Source organism: Varroa destructor, unplaced genomic scaffold (genome assembly GCF_002443255.2).
Source record: "Varroa destructor unplaced genomic scaffold, Vdes_3.0 BEIS01000002.1, whole genome shotgun sequence".
Taxonomy (NCBI): Eukaryota; Metazoa; Arthropoda; class Arachnida; order Mesostigmata; family Varroidae; genus Varroa; species Varroa destructor.
Window position 1 is genome coordinate 41,048,742 of NW_019211455.1, and position 17,698 is coordinate 41,066,439.

Genomic DNA, 17,698 nt, shown 5'->3' on the forward strand with positions numbered 1-17,698 from the left:
TGTTAGTTCGCTGTCATTCAACTATTTCGGTAAAAATTGTCAAAACATCTTCTGTTGTAGTCCCTTTGTCAGATATATTTACCCATTTATCTGACATGCAAAATCCGTCAACGTTTTGTGTAATCATAGCCCCAGATGATTTGCAGGTACTCGAGTGGCTCCGACGAGCTCATACAGGCTACGGTACACGTGAACGCGTGGCTTTCTTTCTTCCAGCTTACCTATGAAGGTTAGGTTTAGCATAGCTGCCAACAACCTTTTAGCTATGAAACCTAAAGACCAGCACGGTTTAGCGGGATAACATCAGCTACCAAAGATTTATTTCTATGCTATATTAACTTATAACCTTTGTAAGTGTCAGAATTTTATGGTAAATTACATTTTGGAAATTAAAACGATTTTCTTCTTTGACTGTATACTTGATATAACATGGATACGTTATCCTTTTACTAACCTGAACGGCTCTGCTGTGCTTATGCAGTGCGCTTCTCTCCTTGTGATGAAGTGGGCCGTTTTTGCAGCAGTTATACGTCGGGCTAATGATAGTGGAAAGACTACTGTCCGGGTTGCAAGTAGGACACAGTTCCAAAACACAGTTAGAAAGACCTGCACAGGCCTGAGCCTTCGAGGTGGCCGCATCTGAACTGCTTCCGCTTGAGTTGACTTCGGTAGGCAAAGGTGCAAGCTTCACCAGCGAATCGGTTTCACTTGGATCCACTGAAAGTTCACTCGATTTGGATGAGAGATTAGGATCTTCATCGCCTCGTTCACCCGCCATTATATTTGGGTGTCTTTTCTTTGGAGATATAGCATCCATGCAAGTCTTCGAACTCGATTCCGACATTGAGGTGCTCGTTTCAGACATTGCCGATTTCTGCTCAATTGTGCTCAAGCTGTGAGCCGATAAAAACGGTTGTTTTTTTTGTCGCCTTACGTGCTATGCTGTTTTAACTTAGTTGCTCTTTTAGTGAAATAGAACTGGGTCCTTAGCCAACCTCTTTCGTTCCTTAGTCGTGTCTTAGAATTGTGCAGAGTGAGGTAAAAATGGAGCGCGTCATATGGAATACTACCTGTGTTGAGATACTTGCGGCTGTTGATAATATAACATTAGTAAGCACTCCTAGAAGGACACCAACGAGTATGTCGAACGAGCTGTGCTTTGAAAAAGATTCATAGATAACGCTGTCTGTTGAGTCGTCTATTTGAGGACTTCAGGTTTGGAAAGTTCGGGAAGTCTTGGTTCGACACCGTCTCAAGGTTGATGGCCAAGCATCTGGAAGCAACATAAAAACATTACTGTATGCTTAATAAACAGCTAAATCAATATATAAGTAATTTTTGGATAATTTTATTATTAAGTTCACATTTAGCTTTTTAAGGTAATCACAGTAACGGCTATGAAAGTCATTAAGAGGGTAGTATCACTACGTATTATTAATATGTTCTCTGCACCCATGCTTCTGTAATGCTAATGACTGATGTTATTGAGACGTTCCACAGTCCTGTTACCAGTCAACGATATCATATTTAAATATAAATTCTGACCCTTAGGTAGTCCATAGCCAGTACTGGCTACAAAAATCCCATGACTTTTGTCTCCGCACGTCTTCGCCTTTACCGTTTTCTACAATTTCTACTTGTCGCAATGATCAGCCCGATAAAAATAAGCAATCCGATAACATCGGTAACTCTATAGTTATTATGCGATAATCACGTAAGCGCACTTATTAGAACCCAAATAAATATCATTTTCATGTTTTACGTCACGGCACTCGTAACATTTGTTCCAGTTCAGGAGCACAATGGAGGCAACTGCTGAAAGCCAGTTTATAGCTCGGTTCAAATTGCTCAAACAGGATATCCTCACACCCAGTCACCAATGACCTTTTCGACCGGGGCTGCAACGGTGGCGACCTTAGGGTGTAAGTGGTGTTCTGTGCAAGATTTAAGCCAGACAGAATTCAGGCCCGATGATGTTCAGGGAACTTCTCCGCAGTTCGACCGGACTATTAGGCTGTTTTTAGTTTAAATAGTTGCAGACGTTCAGTGAGTTGAATGCATCGACGGACAGGTAGAGATCGAAAAGTCCTATTATAGCCTGTGGTGGGCGTGGGTCACTTGGTCCTCTACACGGCATCATTTGTCGACATCTAACATCAAGGTGGCATTTGTGATGTGGAGCACCGAATAGCGTTTGGATTAATGTTGATTTGCCTAACTCGATGTGGTCGCTATGACCGAGCAGAATGCGTAGAAGGAAATTTCATGTGATGACGCTGATGGGCGCGCGAAGGCTGTGGAGAGACGAAGGATTTCTTTGACGAAGTATTATAGGTTTATGCACCCCTGTCAATACGAAATTGGTAACAGCTATTTGCCGGTCATGTGCAAAGGCTCGGTTGCGAAAGGAGCACTCTTTTACTTATCATTTTTCTGTCTATAATACATTTTAACTATGCATACACTTGAATTAGATTAAAATGTTTTGATGGCATTGTAAATCCAATTTCACAAGTTAGAACATTAAATGAAGTTACAATTTATAATGGTACCTTTGATTCCTCAATATAGAATTCCAGTTTCGACTTCTGAAAGGACCTCGGTACGGCCAGATTGCTTCGAGAATAAGTAACTGCTTATAATGACATGATCGGGAAATTTTATGAAGTTAGTGATTTTTAAAACTTCATGTCCTTCCATTTAATTAGAACCCAAGAAGTATAAACAAATTGACTACCGGCACCTTCAGAACTACAATTGTCCAAGTTCCCATTCTATATCTGTATATAACACTGTAGGTTAAAAAATAGTTTATCATTGAAAACTTCATAAGCCCGACTGGAATTACGTTAATGTGCTTGCTGCATTTTAATACGCCAAGGGCACTTCGGCCACAGCTATAGCGCTCCCAAATTAACGTTCGCTTGTGATATGTCGTATCGCCGGCCTTAGTGAAGAGCTTGTCATTAAGATTTTTTTGGACCCTGTACTCTTCATAAGCGTACCCCCGCAACGCGATACAAGGCCAATTATACAATAGACAAAAATGAAATAGCCAATTTATATATTCATCTTTGACATCACACTCTTAGGGTAGATCTCACAGCTTTTTGTCCTAAAGCAAACAATGCGTTCCCTTTGATGTTATGGCCTAATTTGCAGCTTTGTATTAGACGGAATTCGTTTACGAAAATGTTCCAGCTTCATTTAAGGTGGATAAAAAAACTAGAAAAAAGCTACATAACTAGAAAGTTCAGTACAGATCTGAAATTGGTCATTGTTTATTTCATCGCATTGTATTCATAGCAATGCAAAAACGTCTTGCTAGGCCAAGATTGAAAATAGTTGAGCCATATATTGAATTCTCAGTAAAGGATAGATCAACAAAGGCAGAGCTAGAGATGAAAACATAATTTGTATTAACTTAGGCAGCAAAAAGTCACGTGTCCACCTGAGCTAGCATCATGTCGATATAAACGAACCCTATTTAGGTGGTTGTCAGAACAGTTGTATTAGAAATATATCCGCACACCGGATCACCTGTTCTGATCTCAGTCACAGCATGATCAGCGGACCACTGCTTATAACAAAAGATTCTATAATCAGTACTTCATTATTCATACTTAATTTTTAAGATTCACTTAGCAGTCGCACTTCTTGGCTTCTCGTCTCGCCTCAGCCAAAGAGCAGATAAAATTGCTAGCCTTTTTGCGGTACTGACCATAGAAATTTCCAAACATAAATTTCCATAGGTTTCACACAAATCAATACTTCTGATCACCAAGGACTGGACGACAGGGAATATCATAAACATCGATAAGCTAGTAACAGGTCTAGTTAAGTTCCCTGGTTAAGATCAAATGACGCGTCTATTGCTCCACACGGACGATTTCTAAAGCAAAGCTTGTTTTGATATCAATGGGCATTTTCTCCAGGAAAACAACGATACATCAACTAACTCCGAACAAAAACAAAAATAAATATAACCATTTTATGTAGAGTAATGCTTAAAAACGTCATCAACGATTAGAACCCGTTTGTTGAATCAGTAAAGCCCTAAGTCAAAAAAAAGGGTTCTACTTTATTTACAAATACCGACAAACAGTCAAATTCCTGATTTCCTATTATTGATAAGGTCGACATAAGTGCCCACCTTATGTAAGCTATATTTCTGCTTTATTCTTATTGGCCACGTATGGTTTTCAGTGCTCGCTATGCAAACTCTAGACGTGCACTGTTCTTTATCGGAACAAAATTTAAGGTTATAAATATAAGTAAAACATGATTGTGTACATATGTATCTGGAATTTGCTTCGCTAAGTAGACAACATCCTGGAAATGGGAACAACGAAGACCCATTTATTAAGCTCCTCGATATTATGTTACGAACAGTATCGTTTACCCGCAGTTATTTAGAGATCGTTGTAATAGAGTAAAGCTAATTTACTATTACTAAATTCTCGAAGACTATCCCAGTTTTCAGATAATAATCATTATAGTGACTTTATAAAATACCCTTTCGTGCTTTAGGGGGGTAGCCGACGACGACCAGACGCTGATAAAAGGCTGACCACTGCCAAGTCGCTTCATTCGGGCAGACAGGAGGTGACTTGCTTTAGACGAAATGTTGTTGTCTGTTACCTTGCCGGTCTTCTTATGAAACAAGCACATGCTAAGTCCACCCGTAGCTGATGTAACCAACACGAAAAGACACAACTACATACCGATACGAGCTCTTAGCAATTCAATTGCTCAAATTCTATGATGCACTTCACAGTCCGATGGGCACTATCCTCAGATAGGCGGATTTCAATGCCCGAAAAACAGTAGGACTAACGGCTATTGTCTATTGCTATTTTATGTAGTGTCGCGCACTTCTTCGTGCTGAGACTTAAACGTGTCAAACAGAATACGTGAAAACCTAAACAATCGCATGATTGATACCACATTATACCCGCTACACGTCAAAGTGCTTTCCACTCAAACGTAAACAAACAACCGCCGAATACAACAAACAGCCGAATAATAGACGCATGGCCAGGCCTTGCACGTATAGCAACCACTTGCACGTCATCTACGTCGAACCCAATTCCGTCTTCAAAAACGTGATAGGAGCCAATCAGATCTTGAGCTATCGAAAACAAAATGCCGCTTCCAGAGAATTAGTAGTTCTCTCTGTACATATGCTGGCCCTAACATGTACAACATGCGCCGTAGAAAAGCCGCATCGCTGTCAAGTCCAATCAGAGTTTCTTTCATATGATTATCTTGGCATTAAGCCAGTACGAATTATAGTCGAGATCCATCCAGCAGTTGTAGAAACTGGTCCTAGCACCAACAAGACTTAGTGTGTCAAAAACGCTTTTATAACCGACGAAAACGAAGAACTGAGCGTACGCCCCAAGAACACGGGGAAAATCGTCACGCGAAGTAGAAGAGAAGAGACAACTACGTGGATCAATCTATTGCCATCCAATCTTCAAGATTTGCAATTTCTTGGCCATTTTCCATCCAGTCCGATTTCCAAACGCCTCGCACTTCGTTGCTTCGAAAAGTTGGAATTATTCGAAAAAGTTTATTAACGGGGCTTTATGTTAAGACTATAGCGATTTCTAAATGGCTAAGATGCCTAACGAGAATATCCTATAAATCGAGCGCTAGCTTCAAAGTGGACACAGAAAATGAGTTTATGGCAGATATTGAAATGGCCTAGTTGGTGCCGGTGATTTGAGTGAGCAAGGCCCGTGCCTCTGGCGAACTTTTCACGGACGTAGCTTCATTAGAGCACGACAACACCATGTCACCTATTAGCTTATCATTGGTTTCTGTTCGATAACTGTGTACTGCCAACACCAACGACGACGACGACGGAAAATGGACTACGCTGACGTGAACTCGAACGAGACATCACTGGCGTGATCTCGATGTCGACCCTTATCAGGTCTACTAGGTTAGATAACCGCTTAAAAAGGTTCTGTACGGCTTAGTGTCGCTTTATCTAGGCGTTTGTGTGTTGTTACAAATATACGAAAACTGAGCTCAATACGAATGTGGAGTCTACACATTGAGATTTGGTAAAAACAACGTTTTTTCGACTTGTATAAATAAAACAATTCCGCTACCGTGAGGCAGGGTCAGCCAAACGTGGCCAGCCAATTTATTCGTCGAGCTAATCCACCGCTCGGCTTTAATGGGGGACAGATCAAATCAGTAACAGACGCAGGCTTCGTATCTTCTATTTAGCTGCACATAGCACTTAATCGTATTTATTGATACCACATAAAAACACGTTCGTCCTACGAAAGTATGTGCCGAAAAAAAATCACACGTTGTTTCTAAATATACTGGCCAATGGACTTGTCAACCTGATAGCCCCCGCACCGTACAGTTTCCCTTCGAAGTAATCGAAGTACGTCATCCACAACCGACAAAAGGTTCGCACGCAAAGGGCGCTCTAAGTACAGTTAGGACATTTTTCTGAGAGGTCCAGGCTATATCACTCGCTTTACCAAAAAGGTGACGTCCATGAGCCTGCAATGAAAGGCTACTGGGCACTCTTGATGGCTTGTTTAGTGAATGGAAATCAGTTTGAGCACTATGGCAGGCTCAAGGACATGCACGCCGCTCCTCTCTCTTCTTCACTGTGTGTGTTCTAACTTCTAACTGGGCCAAATGCGCCCGGTTGGGAACGACGCGGTTTGCGTTCGTCATGACCCCAATGGAGTTAACTCTGTTATAGTTTACCTCATAACAAAGTATGCCAACAACGTTTTGTCATGGAAAGCGACCGCCCGAGATCGAATCCAACAACTCATAGGCTCAGCTGAAGTAGAACCTTATTTGGCTCATCTCATTGGGATCGCATAGTCTTTGATCACGGATCAAAATTATCAAAGTTCAAAGAATTATATTATCGATTCAGTCACTAGAACGGTGCATCGATGGCGAAGCGCAGTGGTACAAGGGAAAACACTGAGTTGGAAGAGCAATCTCAGGGATAAAATGCACAGATGAAAATCGCTCTTATGCATACGATTTCGTTGATGTGAAACAAAAACACACACACACACACACACACATTTAATTTTAGAAATACTGCATCGAACGAATTAGATAGACATGACAAGGTTTCCGTTCCGTCCGGACAAAGTATTCCGTTGTCTGTTAGATCAACAAGGCACACACTTAAGCGAACTATTATACAAATAAATTTGGATTAATGTGCACGTGTACAATACCTGACACTGGCACAGTGTTCCAAAGATCTAATCATCCGAAAATACCCACAGGTATCGTTCTTTTCGCTTTTGTAAAAATGCTTTAAATACACACCACTTTAACGTTGATGACTCAAATCTGATGGTGAACTTTCTGAACAAACTGTACCAAAATCTTATGAGATTTTCGGTATACGTTGCAAACTTAGCAAGTTAGCTGATTAAAGGCAATCTCGATATGGGATAATTACCCTACGTGGCGCAGAGATCGCAAAGTTCACTTCTGCGTTAAGTTTTTGAGCAAGGGCCAAGTAAAGGGTTAAATTCTGCAGGTAGAACAGCGTTCATTTTCTCGGTTCGGCCGACGATTCGTCACTAGACGCCAGTGTTCATTATTATCAGCTGTGTTGCTTATGGAAAAGTAAGGACAATTACATAAATATTTTTCTTAGGAGTCGTCATACGCCGTACTGACAGCCGTCAATTCCGATCATCCTAACTGCCACTTATTTTTAAACCACAAAAAATAGCATAAATTCAACGATCATATTCTAGTGAGCAATCAAATCTTTATGGAACAGCCCTTATGCGAGATTTTGCTCGAATAAATTATAGACAATTATGACTCTATCGATAGTCTAAAAACAGCTACGCGGTAGACGATAAAACCAAGTGCTATATTTTAGAAGATACAACTGGGATGAAGACAAATGAGAATTAGGAAAAATTGTCCCTTTTACAGGCGGGAATCATAATGCTACCAGTTTTTTAAAAAGCTGAATTTATACCACGGCTTTTACTAAGGCCACCAAGTTATAAAGATTAAACGAATTCCCTGTTTAACTTAACCTTTGTTTACGTAGACAGGGGCAAACTGAAGATTACTATATATATATATATACATATATATATATATAACAGCGTATAATCTGCTAGCCAATTTCAACTTGCAGTTGAGAGTCATCCTCAATATTGCATTTTGATCCGAAAACAAGATCGCTTTCTATAAAAAGCCTATTTAGATCTGTCGTGTCATTAATTAGGTCGCCTGCGGCTCCTAATTAATCTTTTTCCACACAAGCCGTCGGGGTTTACTGCCTTTAAACGATAGACGCCTGAATTTACCTTAGTATCTCGTCGTATTTAAGTCTCTTCAAAGAACATAATAGTGGCCGAAACAACGATTTTTTTCCGCTTTGTTGTCCTCCCGCAGGCCGTTCTATCTATGGCCATACGCTAATCAAGCTGATACGTTACAATCGAACCCAATAGTTCACTCAATGAATGCCATAGAACCTTTTTTTTATATGAAGAACAGTGAAAAATATTATTCTGGTCATCTATCTACAACGCTCACCGTCCGCAGCCGCAACGCACCGCGTCTTTTCATACTTAATCAACGACCTGGTGTCACCCCATTTGCTCCATATAATACAGCTCAATCTGCTGACTGTGTAATCTCTAGACCATTTCGTCGATATATCGTTATTATATTGATCAGCCCCTGCACTTCTGAAATTTCTTCCTATCCCAATACCTCTGTATCTCGTTTAGTCAGACATTGTGAATTTTTCATCCGGTTACATCAATGCCTTCCGCCTCCACGATCAAACAACATGGCGAGGACAGCACGAGAAAGCACAAAAAAGCACACCACTGCAAGTAACACATTTTCTGTTGCCGGTATTTGAATTAGCGGTAGTCATAAGGAGTCATCAACGTTTATTTGATAAGCATCGACTTTCAATTTTGCAAGCTCTGTAGCATTATAGAGTGGCAATATACGCACACCGTTTGGATTTCGCTGAAGAAAACGCGATCATCGCATAGCACCATACGTCAACACAGCTGGCCTTTTATTTTTCGTGGAATAAACAACCAGAAACCGACTCCCTGCCTAAGTTCCAGCTTTCTACTACAACTAGCTCAATGATTAACTACACGACTGTTGCGCCACCTGAGTGCAACGGCCTGATTACGCGGATACCTTGAATCTTCAAACAGCAGTAGCTACCCCGAACATCTCTTACACAGAAAACAGGCCGCAGGCCACAAACTGTGCCCAGCACATCTCTTCCAGCTCCGTCTCCGCGAACAAATATACAGTTATAATTGCCGCGGCGACCTCAGCTTATGACTGCGTTGAACGCGAGCCTATTCCGGTGCTCAGATCGTAGTCAGATGCGCCTCATAAGTTCAGGCTCACTGTAAGGCTCGACAGGGCACCAGGCGCGTCAGCCACACACTTCGCGCAGCAACGGTGAGTAAGGATGCCGTAATGGCTCAGAGCACGGACCACTCTCAATGTTCTGCGCGCAGATACATGTAAAGTGTGTATTTGAGTTGAGAATCGGCCAGTGGGCGGCTGGTTGCAGCGTTTCCCATACACGCTCAGATTGTGAATCCCAGACATGGGCGAGGCTCAAATCAGATTGTAACGGCCGAAGGAGGAGCGCTCAGAGGAGATTTAATGTCTCGGAGAGATGCTGACTGCTATTGGTAGTCGGAACAGAGCTTTCCCTCTCTATATTTCTGTTCCCCTTTCCCGTTTTCTCTCTTTTATTGCATACCGTATTCGCTCTGTGAGTTCTTTGTTCGCGTGCGTGGGTGGCTCAAACTGGGTTGAAATAAGGCAAACTCTGCTGGTGGTTGAAAGCCGTTGGATACTATTGGAGATTAAGTTAAGTCTATGATACATTTTTCCTCGGTTGCTTTTTTCTTATTATCTATTATCTAAATACATAACTGCGGAACAGTGTAAATACACTTTTCGGAAAGTTGCCTTTAAACTGACCTTGGATCAGTTTGAGTCAGATCTTTTGTAGGTTTGCGTAACCTTCCGTGCATCGATGCATACGTACGTATGCAACTACATCATAAAAACGACTGATGTACGTTGCTGCGAAAGGCAATGCGCAAACGGAGGTAAGGTCATAGCTATATATGTTGGCCTTATTCGAATGAGATGCTCTCACGCCACACAACTGCGCCAACTATCAATACTAATATCGATTTTTTCCACCTCAGAGCATACAAGAAATAACCAGTAAAAAAGAGACTAGAAACGGTATGAACTCGCGTAACGTCAGGCAAGCTTCCAGGCAGAACGAGATAACAGGTTTAATGGATGACTTTATAACGGAGCTCCTTTAAACTTGTGGTTCTAACCTAATTATAACTACTGGTCTTATAATGACAGCCTTGCGTGTCGCTCCTTGTGCAGATTCTATTATATATATATGGTATAGCTGTATAAGTTAGCCAAACAACACATCCGTGTCTCAGTCGTATCATGTCCATTAGACACAACGTACTACTGCCTTAACTACCCTCATATACAAAAGGGGTAATGGTTCGGATTGAACAATAATATTCTAGAAATAAACGAATAAATACATAAGAAAAACTCGCTGCCATTTAGGAGAGATACATTTGCTTTATAAGTAATATGTACAGGAACGCGGTAGGTTGTAAAGCGTGTCAACACTGCCAGCGTTGCCAGCAGCTTCGCGCATACTACTCTATATAAAAACAGATTGTTTTTGAAGGATTTTTACCACTCGTCACAAAACGAAGCTTTCACCATTACTACACTTTGAATCGTATATCGATTCTTAGATTTAATAGATTCTTATGAAGCATAACACTCGTTGGTTAACAAAACAATATGGATCTTTTATGTATATCTAACCGATCTTTCTTGTCGGAACCTACTTGTCGGAAAATTATTTTTGAATTTTGCTGAAAATCCGAACTACGTTCATACGGATAGACGTTCAAAATGGCCGATCATGCACAGACATACATTCAGGCATAAAAAGGTGTAAGGCCCATTTCGTGTGGAACCTGTTATCCCTTCCAAATGATATAAACGAATTTTAAGTTTGTATTTTTCTGAGTGCACATCGAGCACTAGGGCGGGACAACTACGTCTCTGAGATATTTATATTTGCTTAGGTGAATTGTATTTAATACATACTAATAATCAATACCTCGTAGTAGCCTAATAGGTGAAACACAGGGACAGGTATGTACACACTTTTCGTCTCGTGCTGGGACGGTGATGTAATGCTTAACACCTAGAAACAATAAAATACATAAAAAAATAAATATATAAATAAAATCACTATCCCATTTAGAAAAGGGAAGTTCGTTTAGAAATTATAAAAAAAAAAAAAAAGCTGTTACGGTTACCGTCTCTGGATAAAACTGGCATTTTTTGTCGATGCTGTAAGTAACCGGTAGCCTGTTCGGGGTGATGCCTTTTATTTAATTTCCCCTTATATACTTTGTACTGACTTTGCCGATCCAAAGCTACGTTTAATTCAGCTACATTAAATCTTTTAGCGAACAAAATGTATCGAAGATTCTATGCTCAACGAAGGCCAAACGTTTGGGTAGATTAGACAGGCCGTAGGCCGTACACCCCAAAAAAACCAGTCTAACTATACAGACCATTTACTTTTACAGCAATATTTCAGGTCATAGTAAATTAACGTTGGTGCCTCTGGATTTCTATTCCTATCGCGGATCATCTTCGTTGGCGCATTGGGCCTTCCTCTCTCGGGAATCTCTGGAATACACTCCAAACACCAAACCCTGTTCGATAATTCGGCACCTTTCAATGATATCTAATAAACGCTTCGAATCAGTAATTTAAATTGGTTATCTATCTACTGATTCCGTGATGACCTTAAGGACACTTGAGGTCATTCAAGCTTCAAACTGGACACAAGTTCGTTTCGCACTTGAAGCCAGCCGTGTGAATCGATACATAACGGTAGGACCAAGCGTTCAATTCGAAGCAGCTATTTTTATATCTATATGGTAGTGAAGTGTATTGGAAACATGATGTGTCCTGTTCAGCCACGCGGCTAGTAGACATCTTTTCAAAGGCGTTTGCATGTTAACATGCATAGTAACAGCAAAGAAACCAAAATAAATAAAACAAATTAAGTATGGAAAATATATCAGGACGGTTAGGAATGAATGAAAAATAAGAAGTTGAAAAAGATTAATTTCATAAAAGCTAATAGCTGTTTGTACGGTGGCAATGCTGTTGTATAGGCTTGTTTGAGAAGACCCAGTAAGTCTAGCAGGTAACTACTTCACCTAAATTCTTATTAAGGGTGAGTCCTTAATGCTGTACTGAAAAATAGGTTGTTCTGAGGACTTATTTGCATAAAACAGCTAACATTGCTAAGTAAAGCAAGACGTTATGACTCTAGCGCAAGAACATGCTCTCGGAGGTGTTACACACATGTTTTTTATAACAGTGAAAAACTGCTCATTGAGATTATTCCAGTTGATATACCCCCTAGATTAGCTATCCATACGAAAAAAAAAAAAAGGAAAAAAAATTCAGCTAGCTTGACAAACGCGCTGTTGTCGAGATATTCATTGTAAAAATCCGATTAATATTTACTCACTGACCTATACCTAAGGAAGAGTAATATTTGCGATATATATAAATATAAAAAAGAAAAAAAAATTATGTATCTCTACAAGGGCATATATATTTTTGCTAAATTCGTCTAATAGACATAGTATCTTTCTAAATCAAATAGATGTTGGCTAATGAATAACATTTACACAGTGTTTAGGTGTGTCGTTGAAAATACTAAGAGCCACCGGTGTAAATAAACACAGGAAGCTTGTAAAAAAAAAAATAAAACCGTAGAAGGACCGATAAAGTGTTCGATACGCTTACCTATTCTTGTTTTGGCTAAAGGCGCTGGACGCTGTAGAATGAAAAGTTTTCTACTGTGCTAAAGCAATGGTCAAGTAAAAGAAAAACAAGAATAAACAGCCTCGAATAATTTGCGAAGGTATAACAATTGGCAGTAAAGTATGACGACGTCAACAATCCAGGAAAATACAATTGTTGCCGATAACTTGTTATATGACATGCAATATTCTTTCTCATAAATATAGATGGCCCCCTCTCTTTATACGGTTCGTGTAATACGGCAGGAAACGGAATGCCTCGTTGACGCCTCAATCTCCCGTTGACCTTGGAGGGGGGCAATTCCAGTGTCTTATCATTATTTCAGACGCGTAGATCGTCATTACAGGCATCTATTGAGATCGCAGAAGATTATTTACGATGTTCCGGTAGATTACAACAGGCTTAATCGGTATATAACCATAGCCATTCGGCGCAATTACTGTGTAGTGGTTACATTACTGTCGCAGCTTCAAGGTAAGCTTAGTTAGCATATCTGACTAGTAACGAAGCAATGTTGTCAGACTAACACAGTATCCGAATGTCCATTTGGCGTCCTGTATGAGAGACCAGCACATTATTAGACGATGCTTTTTTTTTTTTTTTTAAATTTTGCCTTTATTTTCGCGCAGCTTGAGCTTTCCAAACCAACCGCCCGAAAGGATGAAGGCCTTTATCGTTGTGGGCTGCTTAATAGCAGTGCTTGCCCTAGGGGCCCAAGCAAAACCTTTCGCTTTTGGGCCAGGTAGATCGGACTGCCCTTCAAAAATCGTACTCGGCATGCCGCACTACGTGCCTGATCCCAATGATTGCACTAAGTATTCCGTGTGCAATTTTTGGTTCTCAGCTAAATTCGTATGCAAGTATGGAGACCATTTCAGCGTTACCGAGCAGGTTTGTATTTATGAGATGTCTGCTAAGTTTTTTTAAATAAAGCGGCTGTGAAAATTGCTGCATCTGACCTTTGAAAATTCTATTTATGCAATTATTATACAAGCAGACGATATCGGTAAAGTGATCCGATTTCCTATACCGTTCCCTAGCTTTTAGCTCTAATAAAAGTATTTCCAAAAAGCACTTTAATGCATTTTCAAGCGTCAGTGTCGTGACAGTTTCAGCCTTTTTACATCTGTACGGTATATATATATATATATATATTTGACACGACGTGATCTTCGAAACGTCTCGGCTTCTCGGTATATTATCTAAACTATTCTCTTACGTGGTACTTTATGGAAGTACATTTGGAGTCAATCGCATTTTATGCGCACTTGCACATACGAAATTCTACAAATCTCAATTAACCTGTTTTTATTTACGTGTACACAGAGATGCGTGAGACCGTGGTTGGCAGGATGCGACCCTGCTTACAAAACCACCATTTTGCCACCCATTACCGGAACCCAAAAATCTTCCATAGCTACGCCCATTGAGACTTCATCGGTGGAGACTGAGGCTACCAAACCAAACGTACTAATCTGCGTTGAAGCTGCCAAGGTTATTTCCTCAAAAACTAAAACATCCTCCGAAAAGACGGAGGTTGCCGAAACAGATGCACCGACTTCCACCGAAGCTGCTGAGGCTACTTCCGCAGGGACTGAGGCTGCCGAAACAGACGCGCCGACTTCCACCGAATCTGTTGAGACTACCTCCGTAGAGACTGAATCTGCCGAAACAAATGCACCTAGTTCCACCGAAGCTGCTGAGGCTACTTCTGCAGAAACTGAGGCTGCCGAAACAGACGCGCCGACTTCTACCGAATCTGTTGAGACTACCTCCGTAGAGACTGAACTGCCGAAACAAATGCACCAGTTCCACCGAAGCTGCTGAGGCTACTTCCGCAGAAACTGAGGCTGCCGAAACAGACGCGCCGACTTCTACCGAATCTGTTGAGACTACCTCCGTAGAGACTGAAGCTGCCGAAACAAATGCACCGAGTTCCACCGAAGCTGCTAAGGCACTTCCGCAGGAACTGAGGCGCCGAAACAGACGCGCCGACTTCTACCGAATCTGTTGAGACTACCTCCGTAGAGACTGAAGCTGCCGAAACAAAGCACCGAGTTCCACCGAAGCTGCTGAGGCTACTTCCGCAGGAACTGAGGCTGCCGAAACAGACGCGCCGACTTCTACCGAATCTGTTGAGACTACCTCCGTAGAGACTGAAGCTGCCGAAACAAATGCACCGACTTCCACCGAAACTGGTGAGGCTACTTCCGCAAGGACTGAGGCTGCCGAAACAAACGCGCCGACTTCGACTGAATCTGTTGAAACTACCTCCGCAGAGACTGAGGCTGCCGAAACAGACGCGCCGACTTCTACCGAATCTGTTGAGACTACCTCCGTAGAGACTGAGCTGCCGAAACAAATGCACCGAGTTCCACCGAAGCTGCTAGGCTACTTCCGCAGGAACTGAGGCGCCGAAACAGACGCGCCGACTTCCACCGAATCTGTTGAGACTACCTCCGTAGAGACTGAAGCTGCCGAAACAAACGCACCGAGTTCCACCGAAGCTGCTGAGGCTACTTCCGCAGGAACTGAGGCTGCCGAAACAGACGCGCCGACTTCTACCGAATCTGTTGAGACTACCTCCGTAGAGACTGAAGCTGCCGAAACAAATGCACCGAGTTCCACCGAAGCTGCTAAGGCCACTTCCGCAGAAACTGAGGCCGCCGAAACAGACGCGCCGACTTCCACCGAATCTGTTGAGACTGCCGATGTAAAGACTGAGGCTTCCTCCGCAACCGAGAACGTCAGTACAAATGCTGAAATTTCTACCGAAGCTAATGCTGTCGAGGATAATGCCGTCCGTAAGAATAAGGTTACCATCGTCAGGGATAAAATTACCGTCATCAAGGGTGACGCTGCCAGCATCAAGGATAAGATTGCCGGCACGTTGGATAATGTCGCCACTGGAGAGAATAAAACCGTCGTCGCCAAAATTACATATGTCGAGACCGTAACTGCATCTAATGTAATTGGCGCCGTTAAAGATGAAATTACCGCTGTCAAGGGTACCGCTGACATCAAGGGTAACGCCGACATCAAGAGTAACATCGACATCAAGGGTAACGTCCATATTAAGGGTGACGCCGATGTCAAGGGTAAAATTACCGTTGTCAAGGAGAAGACTGTCGACGTGAAGGATAACGCTGCAGACGACATCAAGGGTAATACCGACAGCAAAGGTAACGCCGACATCAAAGGTAAAATTACCGTTGTCAAGGAGAAGACTGTCGACGTGAAGGATAACGCTGCAGACGTCAAGAATAACGTCGACATCAAGGGTAATACCGACAGCAAAGGTAACGCCGACATCAAGGGTAAAACCGACAGCAAAGGTAACGCCGACATCAAGGGTAAAATTACCGTTGTCAGGGATAGGACTATCGACGTGAAGGATAAGGCTGCCGACGTCAAGGGTAACGCTGACATCAAGGGTAACGCCGATATCAAGAATAAAATCGGCATCAAGGGTAACGCCGACATCAAGGGTAACACCGACATCAAGGGTAAAATTACCGTTGTGAAGGACAAGGCCGTCGACGTGAAGGATAAGGCTGCCGACGTGAAGGATAAGGCTGCCGTCGTGAAGGATAAGGCTGCCGACGTGAAGGATAAGGTTGCCGACGTGAAGGATAAGGCTGCCGAGGTCAAGGGTGACGCTGACATCAAGGGTAACGCCGACATCAAGGGTAACGCCGACACCAAGGGTAACGCCGACACCAAGGGTAACACCGATGGCAAGGGTAACGCCGACATCGAGGGTAACACCGACAGCAAAGGTAACGCAGACGTCGAGGATAACATCGATGGCAAGGGTAGCGCCGACATCGAGGGTAACACCGACAGCAAAGGTGACGCAGACATCGAGGATAGCATCGATGGCAAGGGTAACGCCGACATCGAGGGTAACACCGACAGCAAAGGTAACGCAGACATCGAGGATAACACCGATGGCAAGGGTAACGCCGACATCAAGGGTAACACCGACATCAAGGGTAAAATTACCGTTGTCAAGGATAAGACTGTCGACGTGAAGGATAAGGCTGCTGACGTCAAGGGTAACGCCGACATCAAGGGTAACGCAGATATCAAGGGTAACGCCGACATCAAGGGTAACATTGACCTCAAGGGTAAAATTACCGCTGCCAAGGATAAGATTGTTGACGCGATTGATAACGTTGCTGACATCAAGGGTAACGCCGACATCAAGGGTAACGCTGACATCAAGGGTAGCGCCGATGGCAAGGGTGACGCAGACATCAAGGGTAACACCGATGGCAAGGGTAACGCGACATAAGAGTAACGCCGATGGTAAGGGTAACGCCGACATCAAGGGTAGCGCCGATGGCAAGGGTGACGCAGACATCAAGGGTAGCGCCGATGGCAAGGGTGACGCAGACATCAAGGGTAGCGCCGATGGCAAGGGTGACGCAGACATCAAGGGTAGCGCCGATGGCAAGGGTGACGCAGACATCAAGGGTAACACCGATGGCAAGGGTAACGCCGACATCGAGAGTAACACCGACAGCAAAGGTAACGCAGACATCGAGGATAACACCGATGGCAAGGGTAACGCCGACATCAAGGGTAACGCCGACATCAAGGGTAACGCCGACATCAAGGGTAAAATTACCGTTGTCAAGGAGAGGACTGTCGACGTGAAGAATAAGGCTGCCGACGTCAAGGGTAACGCCGACATCAAGGGTAGCGCCGATGGCAAGGGTAACGCCGACATCGAGAGTAACGCCGATGG

At 42.7% G+C, this 17,698-nt stretch overlaps 3 protein-coding genes across 7 annotated transcripts in view; 2 read left to right on the forward strand and 1 right to left on the reverse strand.

Moving 5' to 3' along the window:
- The window catches only part of LOC111244159 (AMP deaminase 2-like), a 58,579-nt gene that overhangs the window by 18,314 nt on the left and 22,567 nt on the right, over positions 1 to 17,698 (reverse strand). For 2 of the 5 annotated variants that reach the window (XM_022790928.2, XM_086980026.1), the window contains exon 2: positions 455 to 1,273. In XM_022790928.2, the coding sequence (XP_022646663.1) occupies positions 455 to 865 (411 nt within the window). In that variant the 5' untranslated portion in view covers positions 866 to 1,273. Of the gene's footprint in view, positions 1 to 454; positions 1,274 to 4,515; positions 6,112 to 9,204; positions 9,510 to 11,209; positions 11,297 to 17,698 lie in introns of those variants that run through there. The other 3 variants (XM_086980027.1, XM_022790930.2, XM_022790926.2) reach the window with 3 other exon arrangements.
- LOC111244160 (uncharacterized) lies at positions 13,264 to 15,562 on the forward strand. Its single transcript, XM_022790932.2, has 3 exons — positions 13,264 to 13,419; positions 13,575 to 13,836; positions 14,272 to 15,562. The coding sequence occupies exons 2-3, from the start codon at positions 13,606 to 13,608 to the stop codon at positions 14,770 to 14,772; spliced, it is 732 nt and encodes a 243-aa protein (XP_022646667.1). The 5' UTR covers positions 13,264 to 13,419; positions 13,575 to 13,605; the 3' UTR covers positions 14,773 to 15,562.
- LOC111243694 (uncharacterized) lies at positions 15,356 to 17,283 on the forward strand (the record flags this gene model as incomplete). The annotated part of the gene is made up of 1 exon (XM_022789639.2): positions 15,356 to 17,283. A coding segment is annotated over one exon (1,887 nt), but the record flags the coding sequence as incomplete, so codon positions are not given.